At 50.1% G+C, this 16,079-nt stretch overlaps 1 protein-coding gene and 1 pseudogene across 1 annotated transcript in view; both read left to right on the top strand.

Moving 5' to 3' along the window:
• The window catches only part of Myo1h (myosin IH), a 46,692-nt gene that overhangs the window by 11,276 nt on the left and 19,337 nt on the right, over positions 1 to 16,079 (top strand). Inside the window, exons 6-13 of the mRNA XM_052169145.1 lie at positions 551 to 649; positions 2,620 to 2,733; positions 3,086 to 3,157; positions 4,099 to 4,218; positions 6,949 to 7,016; positions 7,408 to 7,513; positions 9,086 to 9,166; positions 10,928 to 11,019. Of these exons, the coding sequence (XP_052025105.1) occupies positions 551 to 649; positions 2,620 to 2,733; positions 3,086 to 3,157; positions 4,099 to 4,218; positions 6,949 to 7,016; positions 7,408 to 7,513; positions 9,086 to 9,166; positions 10,928 to 11,019 (752 nt within the window). The remainder of the gene's footprint in view (positions 1 to 550; positions 650 to 2,619; positions 2,734 to 3,085; positions 3,158 to 4,098; positions 4,219 to 6,948; positions 7,017 to 7,407; positions 7,514 to 9,085; positions 9,167 to 10,927; positions 11,020 to 16,079) is intronic.
• Positions 5,064 to 5,636, top strand: LOC127673405 (60S ribosomal protein L9-like; annotated as a pseudogene).

The following is a 16,079-nucleotide window of genomic DNA, read 5'->3' as shown; positions in this document are numbered from 1 at the left end:
CAAGCCCATCACAGCCATCTTCCAAATTTAAGGCCCGCTGTTTCTCTGCATGGGTCACCATATTCCCTACTATACAAACGCCTTCTGGTTACTTGGCAAAACTGAAAGAGAAAAGATGATTTGGGGGGCTAGAGAGATGGCTCAGCGGTTAAGAGCACAGAGGTCCTGAGTTCAAATCCCAGCACCCATATGGTGGCTCACAACCATCTGTAATGGGATCTGATGCCCTCTCTGGTGTGTCTGAAGACAGCTACAGTGTACTCGTGTAAGTAAAATAAATAAATTAATTAAGAAAAAACAACACAGGTTCTGAAAATATAGTTCAGGAGCTTTGAAAGTTTCTGAGGACAGGGATTTTTAAAGATAAATTACCAAATAAAACTGAAGAAAAATTATCTCTGTTAGGTAGATTAAAATCTCCTTGTCTACACTTCAGGACATCACAGAAGTGGCCTCTGCATGGTTAGAAAACCACCTCGAGCTAGGGACAAGTGTGTGTGTGTCTTCTATTCTCCTTAAAATGCCACTAACTGATGCAGTTGTGTCTCAGGGTCATTGTGCCAGAGAGTCACCCATCAGCGACAAGGATGACTGGGAGACCGTGTGCGGAGCCTTCTCTGTCATTGGTTTTACTGAAGCTGACCTTGAGGTAAGGCCCTGTGGTTCTGTCTGGGTGGGGAGCCACCCTGTTCTCTTGGGGCTTGGTGGATGTAGGACCACTGGACTCAGCAAATTAAAAACGCTCAAATCAGGGCTGGGGGGTGCAGTGGGCAGAGTGCTGGAGGGCCTAGAACCTGCTTCTAAAGCCACAAGCAGGGGCTGGAGCGACAGCTCAGCAGCTAAGAACACTTGCCGCTTGCAGACAACTTGCATTTGGTCCCCAGCACCCATGTCAGGTGGCTGGGAACCACTTAAAACTCCAGTCCCAGGGGCCCCAATGCTAAATAATAATAGTCTTTTTTAAAAGTCTTTTTAGATAGATAGATAGATAGATAGATAGATAGATAGATAGATAGACAGATAGGTAGATGAGTGTGTTACTTGCATCTATGTATGTAGATCACATGTGTACCTGATGCCCACAGAGGCCAAGAAGGCAGCAGATCCCTAGATCTGAAGTTACAGATAGCTGAGAGTCATCTTGTGAATGCTAGGGAATTCGAACCCAGGTCCTCTGCTAGAGAGAGCAGCATGGGGTCGGAGGTCAGAGCCATCTCTTAGCCTCCTTCCCCCCAAAGTCAGGTGATCCCAGCAAGCAGGAGGCAGTGGGGGGGGGGGTCCCAGGGCTCACTGGTCAGCCAGCCTGTCTCACATGCTAAGCTCCAGGCCAGAGAGAGAACTAGTAAAAAAAAAAAAAAACAACCAAACAAGGGGGCTGGAGAGATGGCTCAGCGGTTAAGGGCACTGACTGCTTTGTCCTGAGTTCAAATCCTAGCAGCCACATGGTGGTTCACAAGCATCCGTAGTGAGATCTGATGCCCTCTTCTGATGTGTCTGAAGACAGCTACAATGTACTTAGATATAATAATAAGTAAATCTTTAAAAAATAATAATAAAATAACCAAACAAAAGATGGGCTTGATGCCTTTGAGATGACCCCTGAGTTGTACTTGGTTCCATGCATACAAACACAGACATGCATACAGATGTGAACGTGTGTACACACAAACATATGTTGGGTAAAAGATAGAGCATCCTATGGCACAAGTACTTTGAGTTAAATAATGAAGACTATTTAGCATAAATATCTAAACAAATTTTAAAAGATCAGACATAGCCTATCCCAATAGCAAATGAGCATTTTGCCTCTTTTCTGTCTGCTTAAGTTTCTCCAGTGTTGTAGAGAGGCAGGTGATGTGGTCCTCCCTGGGTGATGTGGTCCTCAATTAGGCCAGTTGAAGGCCAGTCTCAATTTAGAGCCATTGGACTTACCCATTTATTTTTTATTTACTCTTTAATTTTAAAATGAATTGTGTCATAGGTAAATATTGAATAGGATTTTGTCACTTTCTTCTGTTTTGATTATAACTCTGGTCATCTTTCAAGAACCACAGTGTAGGTCTTATAAAATTATGATAATATTTGAGACCATGCTATTAGAAAATTAAATGGTTTGCCTGTTGGGTTGGTTGGTTGGTTGGTTGGTTGGTTGGTTTGGTTTGAGACAGCTTCTCACTATGTAACCCAGGCTGTCCTGAAACTAGTGATCCCCTGACTCAACCACCCAAGTGCTGGGGTTATAGGTATACAGTAGCTGGAAGTTTATTTTATAAACAGCCTTGGCTGTCCTGGAACTAGCTCTGTAGACTAGGCTAGCCTCAAGCTCAGAGAGATCTGCCTGTCTCTGCCTCCCAAGTGCTGGGATTAAAGGTGTGCACCCCCACTGCCCAGCTATAAACTGCTTTTATAAAATGTGTTTATATTTTGTGCTGGAGGCTGAGTGGTTCCCCTCCACCCCCTTCTCATTAAGATAATAGGCACTGGAAGTGACCAGGGCCCCATTTCCAGGGAGATGGCTCTGTGAACTGGGCTGGGGTTCAGGGAAGGGATGTATCCCTGCCGACTGTCAGGAAGGTGCTGCTAACCCTGTCCCTGTCCCATGCCTTCCTCCATCCCTAGAACCTCTTTGGGATCATCGCTAGCGTCCTACACCTGGGTAATGTCTGCTTCAAGGGAGACAGGCAAGGCTGTGCCAGCATCCCGGACATCCATGAAATCAAGTGGATCGCCAAGGTGACCTTCCTTTGCTGATGAACTCAGAGGGTGGGGTGTGGAGTCAGAACCTGGGGTGTCCACAGCAGTGCCACATTCGTTCAGCGGTTAGGAGGAGGGTTAGAGGGCGCTGTGGCCAGTGATCCTGCTGCTGTTTGATTTGATATGTTTGTTTTTGAGGTAGGACCTCATTATGCAGCCTAGGCTGGCCCTGAACTTGCGATCATCCTGGGTGCAGCCATAGTGACCCAGTGAGGCCCCCTTTGCCCTCAAGCACAGCAGTGAGGGAGGAGGGGCGGTGACCCTGAGCCCAGAGAGGCCACAGGCTCTGTAAAGTCACCAGATGATGACTTGACCGAATTCCTTCACTCAGCTCCTGGGAGTCTGTCCTGCTGCTCTCCTGGAAGCTCTCACCCACAGGAAGATTGAAGCCAAAACAGAGGAGGTAACAAAAGGGTGGGGGGGGGGGGTGGCAGGGAGATGCCGGCCCTGCTGTGGCTGCCTGACTCAGCCCGTGTCCTCTGTGGGTAATGGAGCCTCCAACCCAGCCCACCAGGCCCTGAGTGGCTCAGCTCTTGCTGGGGTCCCAACCTCAACTCCCTACACCCATACCCCCATTCCTCCATCTCCTATTCCGCCATCCCCCACTAAATCATCCCTGGCTTCCACTCCTCGTGCCTCACCCCCATCCGCATCCCTCACCCCCATCCGCATCCCTCACCCCCATCCGCATCCCTCACCCCCATCCGCATCCCTCACCCCCATCCGCATCCCTCACCTCCATCCTCCACTCCTTACCCCCATCCCCACCTCTTACCCCCATCCCTACCCCTTACCCCCCACCTCTTACCCCCATCCCTACCCCTTACCCCCACCTCCACCTCTTACCCCCCCACCCCCACCTCTTACCCCCATCCCTGCCTCTTACCCCTAACCCACCTCTTATCCCTATCCCTAACCCTAATCCCCCCATCCCACCTCTTACCCTCATCCCCAACCTTACCCCATCCCCCACCTCTTACCCTCATCCCCAACCTTACCCCATCCCCCTGCCAGTTCATGCCACAGGGTCTCTGCACATGCTGTTCCCTCTGCTGGAATGCCTTTCCCTGTCCCCCACCCTTTAGCCCCCAGAGCCCTGAATCAGGGACCCTTCCCCAGTCATCTGCCTCAGCCTCTCACACTGTCACTCTCAGCCTGCACCAGGACTTCTCCCTCATGTGAGTCTTTGGAAGTCTTGTCAGCGCTCCGACTCTGCCCTGAGCTGAGCCCACAAACACCAGGCCTGTGTCTGGGTCCTATGCTTGGGCACTCTCAGAGACTGGGGTGAACCCCGAGAGTACAGCTCGTCCTGTCTGTAATGGTGTCCTTTACACTTGTTTCCAGGTGATATGCCCGTTGACGGTAGAGCTCTCTGTTTACGCCAGAGACGCCGTGGCTAAGGCTGTTTACGGGCGGACATTTACCTGGCTGGTCAGTAAAATCAATTCTTCCTTAGTTAACAAGGTGGGTCAACACACGTTGGAAGTCCTGTTCTCACTAAAGTGGTAGTGTCTTACAGTCATCATAGTAATGTAGAGTGCCTGTGAACGTGAACCGTAACCTCCTCATGGGCAGGGGTGATGTCTTTTTGGGTCTTCCATGCCTTGCACACAGTAGGCTGACAGGTGTGTATACCTGTTGGCTTGGGGACATGTCCCAAGGTCTGATATCCACAGCACCTGTGGTATACCAGATGGCTTTCTACAGCCGAGGATTTTAATATGTCTAAGAACTCACAGCTGACCTTCAAACCCCTGCTTAGGTCCTGGTTTCCTTTTTCCATAGGAATTAGAAAAGATTCAAGTTCATTCAAAGCTAGAAATCAAGGCATGACTCTAGGGCCTGGTGTGCAGAATACAGGCTGGGAGGCAATGTCTCAGTCCAGCCAGACAGAGGAGTCCACTGTGTCCCACTGAGAATAACAGGGGGTGGGGGCGGGAATGGGGAGATGGCTCAACGATTAAGAACACTGGCTGTTCCTCCAGAGGACACAGGTTCAATTCTAAGCATCCCAATGGCAGATCACAGCTGTTTGTAACTCCAGTTCTAGGGGATATGACAACCTCATACAGACATGTAGGCAAAACACCAATGCATGGGAAATAAAGATGATGATGAGGAGGAGGAGGACGAGGACTAGGACGAGGAGGAGGAGGAGGGGGAGGAGGAGAACGAGGAGGAGGAGGAGAACGAGGAGGAGGATGAGGAGGAGGAGGATGAGGAGGAGGAGGACGAGGAGAGGAGAAGCCAGGCTAGATGGCTCAGCAGTTAAGAATGTTACTGTTGTTTTGCCCCCATCTACTGCGAGAATGAAGACTGTTCTCAGCTATCAGACTGTCGACATTTTCTGAAATGTCAACATCACTCTGACGGGGCGCACAGCCGTTGTGGAGGGCCCCGGGGAACTCTGCAGAGGGACTTCAATCACATCAGTGCAGAGCTGAGTCTTCTTGGAAAGAAGAAGAAAAGGCTCTGGGATGACAAATGGTGGGGTGACAGAAAGGAACTGGCCACTGTCAGAACCACCTGCAGTCGTGTTCAGAACATGATCAGGGTGCTGCGCCGGGCATCCATCACAAGATGAGGTCCGTGTGTGTTCCCTTCCCCAGCAACACCGTTACTCGGGAGAATGGGTCTTTGGTTGAAGTCCGAACTTAGGTGAGAAATACATCGATGGGGTTTGGACGAGGGCAGGTGATGCTTGTCCCATCTCTCAAGCCCAGAAGAATGGATTAACCCTTGAAGGCAATGATATTGAACTTGTTTCAAATTCAGAGGCTCCGACTCAGCAAGACACGACAGTTAAAAACAAAGACGTCAGGGAGGTTTTGGATAGCATCCGTGTGTCTGAGAAGGGAACCGTGCAGCAGGCGGACAAGTGAGGCCTCAGTTTCCCAGCTCTGGAAACAAGATCCTGATCACAAGTACAACTTGGGCTCTTTGGGGACAATAAAGGACTTACATTTTGAAAGAAAAAAAAAAAGAATGCTACTGTCCTTGCAGAGGACCCAAGTTCAGTTCCCAGCACCCACAATGGGTGGCTCACGACCACCTTTAATCCCTGTTCCAGGGGACCCAGAGAACCTCTTCTGGCCTCTTTGGGTACCCAAACATGTGGGATATGTGTATGTGTGTCTGTGTGCATTTATGCTAATATTTATACTAATAACAAGTATATCCTCAGTTGCTATGACCGAGCTCCACAAGCTGGTTGATAAATTGTAGACGTTTACTTAGCTCAGGGTTCTGGGCACTGGGGAGTCACCTGGCAGCATCTGGACACAGCAGGGGACATCCCCATCGTGAGGCAGGATGCACTACTAAGCCTCTGCATCATGGCGGCCCTGCCTCAGGACCTTGTCCTCCGAATGCCGACCACGTGAGTCTGAAGGTGATTCTGACTGGTGAGCTCTGGGGAGATAAACTGAGACCAGCGCTTCACTGCGAGGCGCCTACTCTCACCTGTATGAAGTGACATTCACGCCTCTGCCGCCTCCTCACCTGGACAAGCACGTCCTGTCAGTTTGAAGAGACATGAAACCATGAAGTGACTCTGAAGGCAGGGCGTTGCTAGCCTAGGGGCGCCACGGGCAAGTCCAGCTGAGGACCAACCTTGGGCCCCACAGGTTACCATGAGCCCCTGCTGAAGGAAAAGTCAAGAGTTGTGTGCTTCACACTGAGTCCCAAGCTTAGCGGCAGCCACAGGGCCTGCGAAGACAAACCTGACTGACTCAGTCCACTTTCTATTACTCTGATGGTGACCTAGGAAGAGAGAGAGAGAACACGCTCTGTGCAGGTCTCTGGTCTCTCTCTGTAAGTCAGCAGCGTCGTCCTGAGGGCTCTGCTCTGATGGTCTTAACTACCGGATGAACTCCCGAAGATCCCGCTTCCAAACCCCAGAGTCAAATTTAGTTTCCATCTCTTACAGCCTCGCTGTGGGGAGGGAGTTTCAACTCCAGAGCCTTTGGGTAAGAAAGATGGCAGCACTGCTGCGGCTCTTGCAGAGTACCCGACCATGGTTAGTTCCCAGCACCTATGCCAGGCAGCTCACAGCTGTCTGAAAGAGCAGCTTCAGGGGATCCAGTGCCCTCTTCTGGTCTCTACGGGCACCTGCAAACATTTTTTAGTGCACATGAAGATGTTTTGGGAGAGCCACAGCCCTAGCAGCTAATGGTATGCATTTTCCCCCACTAGGATTTCACCCAAAAGACTGTGATTGGGTTGTTGGACATCTATGGCTTTGAAGTCTTTGACAAAAATGGGTGAGTTTTCCCTGCCTGCCTGCTTACACTGTCTGCTCTGTCTGTCTGCACTGCCTGCCTGCCTGCACTGTCTGCACTGCCCGTCGGCACTGCCTGCACTGCCTGCATTGTCTGGTTATCTACTTGTCTCTTGGTGTTAGAGTCTGCAGTTGGTTTCCCTGTCCCTAGAACTACAGATCCACAGCCCTCAGTTGACACACGGTTCCCGGCAAGTGCTCTAGCCACGGACTGCATCCCTAGCCAATCACATGCTGCCCCGACCCTGTTTCCAAGAACTTTTTCCTGTTTATCAGTGGACTACTCTATAGATCTGTGTCCTCGAAAAGAAGCATCTGGCCGTGCTTGGTCCTATCTGCGTGAGTCACGCAGCCAAAATCCCCTGTGTTTCTAGTTTTGAACAGTTCTGTATCAATTACTGCAATGAGAAACTACAGCAGCTGCTGATAGAGAGGACGCTAAAGGCAGAGCAGGCCGAGTATGAATCCGAAGGCATCGAGGTGAGCATGGGATGTGTCTCTAAGGGTGGGGGGAGACAGAGACAGAGAGAAACAGAGAAACAGAGAGAATGAGAACCTGAGATGGAGATGGGTGGAGGAAGGAGAGAAGGAGGGAGGGCGGGAGGGAGGAAGGGATGGGGGTGGGGGGAGGGTTGGATTCAGGGCTGGCAATGGATGCGTAGCTTTGAACACACTGGTAAAATACTCTAGCCTGACAAAACACTTCTTAGCTCCACACCAACCCCTCGTCGTTTCTTGGATTGAGGACTTTTAGTTCTTCCCTAGGAAAATACTTAGGATATCTAGAAAGTGTCTGTAGTGAGGATTTTAGAATTTTGGTTTCCTCTAAAAATACAAATATTACAAGAATATGTTTTCATTTTAATCCCAGGTGTGTGATGTGGGGCTACTTCAGATTCTCCACAGCAGCTGACTGTGATTCGCCTCATGCTCTGGCAGGGGCATGGTTTTGCCAGCTGCAGATAGTTTTTGCGATTGTGTGACACTGGAAATGCTGGGAACTTTCCAGAGGGCTTATAAATGCTAGGACCCCAAGAGGAGGTATAGTTGGTTAGTTTGTACAAAAAAGGGGGGGGTGGCTAGAGAGATGGCTCAGTGGTTAAGAGCACCGACTGCTCTTCCAGAGGTCCTGAGTTCAATTCCCAGCAACCTCATGGTGGCTCACAACCATCTGTAATGGGATGTGGTGTCTTCTTCTGGTGTGTCAGAAGACACTGACAGCATTCTGATATATACATAAAATAAATAAATCTTTAAAAACACACACACAAGAAGTCAGATACCCTGGCAGTGAAGACCAAACTTGCCCAAAGGACCTCGAGGCCCCTGATCAGCAGGAAGCAGTCTATAGGTCACCCCTTTCTGACCCCGGCGTTATTCAGGGGTCTCTTTCTTCTCTGTCCTTTTTTCTCTCTCTTATTTAGGGTTAGGGGTTGAACAGTGGGAAAAGGGTGGAGAAGGGCAGAAGAAAGGAGAACCCACAAAGTAGCAAAGACTGACTACAAGAATCATTTAAGACCTTTTAAGTTTTAGAACGGTGTGTGTGTGTGTGTGTGTGTGTGTAGGTGCACATCCAGGGCACAGAGGATACCTGCAGCGTCAGTTCTCCCCCCCTTTACATGGATTACAGGGTACCAACTCCAGATATGAGGCTTGTGCCACAGACACCTTTATCTGCTGAGCCTTCGCACCAGCCCCAAAAGTACCATTTTAAAAAAGATTTCAGTGTGTTTGTGTGTGTGTGTGTGTGTGTGCATCTTACTGGAGGTGCCTATGGAGACCAGAATAGTGGCAGATTCCCCCAGAGCCAGAGTTACAGACAGTTATAAGCCACACGATATGCATGCTGGGAACTGAACTTGGGTCTTCCTTGAAAGTAGTAAATTTTAACAGTTGAGTCGTCTCTCCAGCCCCCCCCCCCCAAAGTATAGTTTTTGAAAGTTAGATGTGAAGAGCAGATTTGGAGAAAATGGTTGTAGAATCCGGGTCAAGCCGCTGTGCTCGGTGGCGCCCCTGTGCACGCTGGGAGGACTGTCCCTCTTGTCCTTTCAGTGGGAACCTGTCCAGTACTTCAACAACAAGATCATCTGCGATTTGGTAGAAGAGAGACACAGAGGGATCATCTCTATCCTGGTGAGAACGGTGACCTGTCACCAACTGCGTGTCTGCCACGGGCAGGTGAACGCTGCCGAGGCCTCACAGGGCGCAGAGGAGAAGCCCTGTGTAATCCCAGCGACTCGGGCAGACTGCCCTGGGGTTGAGGCCAGCCTGGCCTACATAGTAAATTCTATGGCCTAGGCTAAAGAATGGGGTGTCTCAGTGTTTGTGTGTGTATGTGTTTGTGTGTTTGTGGGGGTGGGGTTATGTATATATATATATATATATATCAGTGTGCGTTTGTGGGGGGTGAGTGTGTGTGGGGTGTATGAGTATGTGTGGAGAGATGTGAGTGTGCATGGTACGTGTGTGTGTGTGTGTGTGTATGTGTGTGTGTGTGTGTGTGTGTGTGTTGGGGGATTGAGTGTGTGTGGGGAGGGTGTGAGTGTGTGTGGGGAGGGTGTGAGTGTGTGCGTGGAGAGGTGTGGGTGGGTGAGTGTGTGAGGAGGTGTGAGTTTGGGGGGTGAGTGGGTGGGTGGGTGGTGAGTGTGGGTGAGGAGGTATGTGTGTGTTTTGAGTGTGTATTTTTGTGGGAGATGTGAGTGGGTGGGGGTGAGTGTGTGTGTGTAGGCATGTGTATGTCTCTGTGTGTGTGTGTGTGTTGATTGTGGCCAATTGAGTAAACTCATTGTTGAAGAAATTAACTCCCAGGGATAGAGAGATGGGGGTCTTAGGCTCAGCTGCTTCTGTAGCTTTCTTCCCACGAGGCCTTGGCACTGTGCACACGGTTGCTCCTGGTCCTTGACGGCTGGTTAGGAGTATTTCAGTAAGCAGCCGAGGCAACCCTGAGCGTCTTCAGGAAGTCTGAAAATATGGTCAGAGCAGGGCATGTTGGAGCACACCTCTCATCTCAGCGTTCAGGTATCAGGAGCTTGAGGCCAGCCTGAGCTACGTATCAAGTCACTAAGAGTCAGGGAGGAAAGAAAAATGGGTCAGACTGGGGTGTGGGTGCATGCTGGTTACTCCAATGCTCAGGAAGCCGAGGCAGGAGGATTATGAGTTTGAGTCCACTCCACGCTACACAGCAAGATCCTCACTAAAGGCAAGGGAGGGGAGGAGAAAGAAAGAAGGGAATGAGAATGGAATGAATGAATGAATGAATGAATGAAAAGATACAGGCCGGAGTGGGAGCTGGCCAGCCAGCGCCCGTAACCTCAGCACTGAGAAGGCTAAAGCAGGAGTTTGAGGCAACCTGGAGACACAGCAAAGTCCTGGCTCAAAAGAAAGGATGGGGGGATGGAAAAGGGACCAGAAAAGGACCAGTCAGTTGCAGGGGGATTGACTCTGTGGCATTTCCAGTCTCTCTGGAGTGAGGCTCCCTCAGCCAGCCCCAGGGTCCCAGCACAAGTGATGGCTGACCCCTCCTCCCGCCGGCCCCTCCTCCCGCCGGCCCCTCCTCCCGCCGGCCCCTCCTCCCGCCGGCCCCTCCTCCCGCCGGCCCCTCCTCCCGCCGGCCCCTCCTCCCGCCGGCCCCTCCTCCCGCAGGCCCCTCCTCCCGCAGGCCCCTCCTCCCGCAGGCCCCTCCTCCCGCAGGCCCCTCCTCCCGCAGGCCCCTCCTCCCGCAGGCCCCTCCTCCCGCAGGCCCCTCCTCCCGCAGGCCCCTCCTCCCGCAGGCCCCTCCTCCCGGGCCTCATGGAAGGTGACAGCAATTTAATCTATCTAGAACGTTCAGCTGCTGCTGGTGAAAGCTCGCCATGCACTGGCGTGAGGCTGAAGCATCTTCTTTCCATTTGAAAGGATGAAGAATGCATTCGCCCCGGCCCCGCAACGGACTTGAGTTTCCTGGAGAAGCTGGAGGAGAAAGTGGGCAAACACGCGCACTTCCGAACGTGCGTGCTTTATTATTTATCTGAAGGGCTGTCCTGTGGGGGGAGCATCGTGTTTTCTCTCTTGGACATGTGCCCAAGGACGAGTACTTTGGGGCTGGGAAGGTGCTCAGTGGTACCTGCACTTGTACAAGCATGAGGTTCCGAGTTCAGATCACAGCACCCACGTAAGAACTAGGCATGGCTGCCCTGGTCCCTAACCCCAGCTAGCTGCTGTCCGGGCTCCAGGTTCCGTGAGAGCCGCCTAAAAGAAGGCAGAGGCGATCAAACAGGACCCCGGTGTCTGTCCTCCTCAGGTCTTAGTGTGTTCAGCACACACACACATGTTCACATATGCCACACACCTGTATGCATACATGCAGAACAGTGACTTTGCATACAAAAACAGCATCCTGAAAACTGGCTCATGTCAGCATGCCCATGTGAGTAGAAACTGGACTGACAGGAATGATTTAGGTCCAGTAGGGACAGCCAGATGTGCTTGGCACGGGCTTTGGGAGTTCCCTGAGACAGGGAATTGGGAGTTCAAGGCCAGCCTGGACCATACAGAAAGACACTGTCTCAAAAAGACCTTAAAACATACAAATACATGGAGCCTGCTGACCAGGGCCATGGTTAAATCATGTCTCAACAAACAGAACCTCCTCACTGGTTCATGGCTAACTGAGGAATTGAACATAAAACTCAAGCAAAAGCCAACAACCACCACTGGGCGTCAAAACTACATCTAAGATGCCCCATAAGCGTTTTCCCAGGCGTTGATCCTGAGTTCTCAAGATGACTTGACAGGGATTCTCCAAATGTTTTCTCAAAATCAGATTTTCACACCCACCTTAAAATATATATACACTTTCAAGGGCTGGAGAGATGGCTCAGCAGGTAAGAACATTTACTGCTCACACGGACAGACACGGAAGAACACTTGCCAACATGCATGTATAAATAAGCCACGGTTTGCACAGAAACCATGTTTCTGTGTTCTTGAGTTTGAGCACTGGGAACGTGGCTTGGCAGTCAAGGGTTTCTATGCCTGAGACTTGGATTCAGCCCCCAGCACCGACCAACCAACAAAATAAATCTGTCTTTGAAGAGCAGCCCCAGCATGGCCAGCACGGCCTCTTACTGAGCGGGCGAGACTGAAGGGAACAATCTGTTCTGCATTTGAGCCTCTGCAGGGTAGGGTATTACCACACCTACCCAGTAGCTCTGTGACTGTCCATAGAAATCACCATCACACAGCCCTATCAGAGCTGGAAGACAAATGGATGAAGTTGTGTACACAAATGAAGTGACCCTGGAGAAACAGACTGTCCCACTTTCATGCATGCGCTCTCACGGGGACTTAGGGTTTGCTCCTTAGAGTAGGCTGGCCAGTGGGCTCCAGGGACAAGCCTGCTTCCAACTCTCCCGGGCTCAGGAAATCAAACTACTGCCTCATGCTTGCATAGCTAATGTTTTGCCAGATGAACAGTTTCACCATTGATAGGCTATTTTTCCTACCACTGGTGAAATGAGCCCCTTTAAGCCAGATTAGATTAGATTAAAGGCAGTCTTATTGAGAAGCCGCTCTTGGTTGGGCGAGTTTACTGGCCCTAAGGACTGAGGCCGGGAAGTTGCCCTGGGGAAAGAGGGTGGGGTAGGGGAGAGAAAGAAAGAGGTACCCAGAGAAAAGAGAAGGGAAGAGAGAGAGGCCAGAATGTCTGGATTATATAGGGAGGAGCCTCTGGGGGAAGGGCAGCCCAGCCCTGGGGGCTGGAAAGTTTGAGTTGGGGCCAGGGTGTGTCAGGTAGGGACTGGGGAATTCTGGGAGAACCTGGGGGCCAGGTGGGCTTTGGTGTGTACAATGTGCACCTCAGTCCCTTGTCCTAGGGTCTGAAACCAAACGAACATGCCTTTTAAAAATTACATATATTAATTTATTTGTGTGTGAGAGCGTGCCCATGGATACATGTACCACCCTGTGTGGAGGTCAGAGAAAAACTGGGGAGGGGGTCAGTTTTCCCCTTCAACTAGGTAGGTCAAACCAGGGACATCAAACCAGGGACATCAAACCAGGGATATCAAACCAGGGATATCAAACTCTGGTCACCAGGCTTGGTTGTAAGTCCCTTTGTCTGCTGAGCTATCTCATTGGATTTGGTTCTTCTTCTTCTCCTCCTCTTCTTCCTCCTCCTCCTCCTCCTCTTCTTCTTCCTTCTTCTTTTCTGGGTCCATGAGTCACTGAAGAATGATGCCCCTTGTCTTAGTCAGGGTTCCTATTCCTGCACAAACATCATGACCAAGAAGCAAGTTGGGGAGAGAAGGGTTTATTGAGCTTACACTTCCACGTTGCAGTTCATCACCAAAGGAAGTCAGGACTAGAACTCAAGCAGATCAGGAAGCAGGAGCTGATACAGAGGCCATGGAGGGATGTTTCTTACTGGCTTGCTTCCCCTGGCTTGCTCAGCCTGCTCTCTTATAGAACCCAAGAGCATCAGCCCAAAGGTGGAACCACCCACAAGGTGCCCTCCCCATTTGATCACTAATTGAGAAAATGCCCCACAGCTGGATCTCATGGAGGCACTTCCCCAACTGAAGCTCCTTTCTGTGATAACTCCAGCTTGTGTCAAGTTGACACATGAAACTAGCCAGTACAATTGACCCCTTGTCAACTTGACACACAAACACATCATCATTAAGCCTCAACCCTTACTTTCTTATTCATCTCCAAGATCTAAATTACTTTAAAAGTCCCACAGTATTTACATATTAAAAGTTCAATCACCTTAAAATCTCCAATATCTTTAAAATTCAAAGTCTTAACAATTCAAAGTCTCTCAACTGTGGGCTCCACTAAAATACTTTCTTCAAGAGGGAAACATTTCAGGGCACAGTTACAACCAAAAGCAAAACTCAAACTCCATAGTTCAATGTCTGGGATCCAACTCACGATCTTCTGGGCTCCTCCAAGGGCTTGGGTCACTTCTTCAGCTCTGCCCTTTGTAGCACACTGCTTGTCTTCTAGGCTCCAGCTGCCTGTACTCCACTGTTGCTGCTGTTCTTGGTGGTCATCACATGGTACTGGCATCTCCAAAACGCTGCTATCTTCCACTGTAATTAGGCTTCACCAATAGCCTCTCATAGGCTCTCATCAGGGTGACAAGCCTCTGCTCCTATGCATGACCCCTTCAAGTCCTGGGCCATCAATTGCAACTGAGACTGCACCTTCACCAATGGCCTTCCATGGCCTCTTACTGTGCCAAGAGCCTCAGCTGCTCTTCATGACCCCTTCATGCCTTCAAAACCAGTACCATCTGAGTGACTCTTACATAGTACCAAGTCCAGCCACAGCACAAAATACAACTGTAGCTATCTCTGGAACACACTCTCTGTGCTCTCAGAAAACACTTCCCAGAAGATTTCATCTCAGTGATGCTGGTCTCTTCTTAATGACCGCTAATTTCTTAGCTCCAGCTAACCAGCATCAATAGTCCCAGTAACACAAAGGTTTGCATTAGTGGTTCTGGTATCTTGTTACTTACAGCTGATTCTTCAGCCCCAGCTAACCAAAACCACAGAATCTTCACAATCAAAACATGGCCACTGTAAGAGTCTTTAATCTTCCCCCTGAAATTTCACAAGCCAGGCCTCCATCTTCTGCACTGTTTGTAACATTGTCTTCCAAGCTCCTACAGAACTTTCCACAGCTTTTCTAGCTCAAAGTTCCAAAGTCCTTCCACAATCCTCCCCAAAACATGGTCAGGTTGTCACAGGAATACCCCACTATGCTGGTACCAATTTGTCTTAGTCAGGGTTTCTAGTCCTGCAAAAACATCATGACCAAGAAGCAAGTTGGGGAGGAAAGGGTTTACTGAGCTTACACTTCCAAGTTGCAGTTCATCACCAAAGGAAGTCAGGACTGGAACTCAAGCAGGTCAGGAAGCAAGAGCTGATGCAGAGGCCATGGAGGGATGTTTCTTACTGGCTTGCTTCCCCTGGCTTGCTCAGCCTGCTCTCTTATAGAACCCAGGACCACCAGCCCAGGGATGGCCCCGCCCACAAGGGGCCCTCTCCCTTGATCACTAATTGAGAAAATGCCCCACAGCTGGATCTCATGGAGGCATTTCCCTAACTGAAACTCCTTTCTCTGTGATAACTCCAGCTTGTGTCAAGTTGACACACAAAACTAGCCAGTGCACCCCTCCTCTTCTCCTGCTCCTCCTCTTCTGCTCCTCCTCTTCCTTCTCTCCTCCTCCTCCTCTTCTTCCTTCTTCCTCTTCCTTCTTCCTTTTTGTGTCCATGAATCACTGAAGAATGATACCCCAAACTCAAATTGTATGCAAAAAGCAAAGAGCATTTATTCTGCAGAAGTCCAGCATGCTGGGGTCAACCATGGTGCCCAAGTGAGCTCACAGGCCTGATTTAAAGCACATTGGGGGAATTCTGGGGAGGGGTAGGTTTACCTCTTTACCTCTCTCTCAGTCCTCGTACATTGGAACACTTCCGTGTCCCACTGGCAAATCCCCCCTCCCCTCCCCCATTCTTCTCCCAGAGACCTTCTCTCACTTCCTGCTTCCCTTTCTGCTTAGCCATTGGCCTCCAGATCTTTATTAAGTCAATCAACAGGTAAGGGACACAGAGTGTTTATGAAATACTGAGGCATGTGACTGAGAAGAATGGAAATACCAAAATCTGGATAGTCCTCAGCTCTCTGTCATACACCGACGTCCTCCTCTCCAACACTTCCTCTTCCTCTACCTCTTCCTTCCTCCTCTTCTCTTTATGTAGCCTTGGCTGACGTGAAGCTCGTGTAAACCAGGGTGGCCTTAGACTCAGAGAGATCTTCCTGTCTCCTGAATATTGGAATTAAAGTCATGCCACCATACCCAACCTTTTATTTTTCAATTACAAATGACAGGGCTGAATAGGTGAAGAGCATCCACTGCCCTTCAGGGGACCCAACTTTCATTGCCAGCACTCCAATGTCTCTACCTCTGGAGTGTCCAATACCATCTTCTGGCCTCAAGCAGGCACTAGGCCCCAATGTGACACACAGACATGCATGTAGGCAAAACACTCATATA

Source organism: Apodemus sylvaticus, chromosome 22 (assembly GCF_947179515.1).
Source record: "Apodemus sylvaticus chromosome 22, mApoSyl1.1, whole genome shotgun sequence".
In the NCBI taxonomy this organism is placed as follows: Eukaryota; Metazoa; Chordata; class Mammalia; order Rodentia; family Muridae; genus Apodemus; species Apodemus sylvaticus.
The sequence above is the reverse complement of the archived record's forward strand: the minus strand, read 5'-3'. Positions and strand labels throughout refer to the sequence as shown.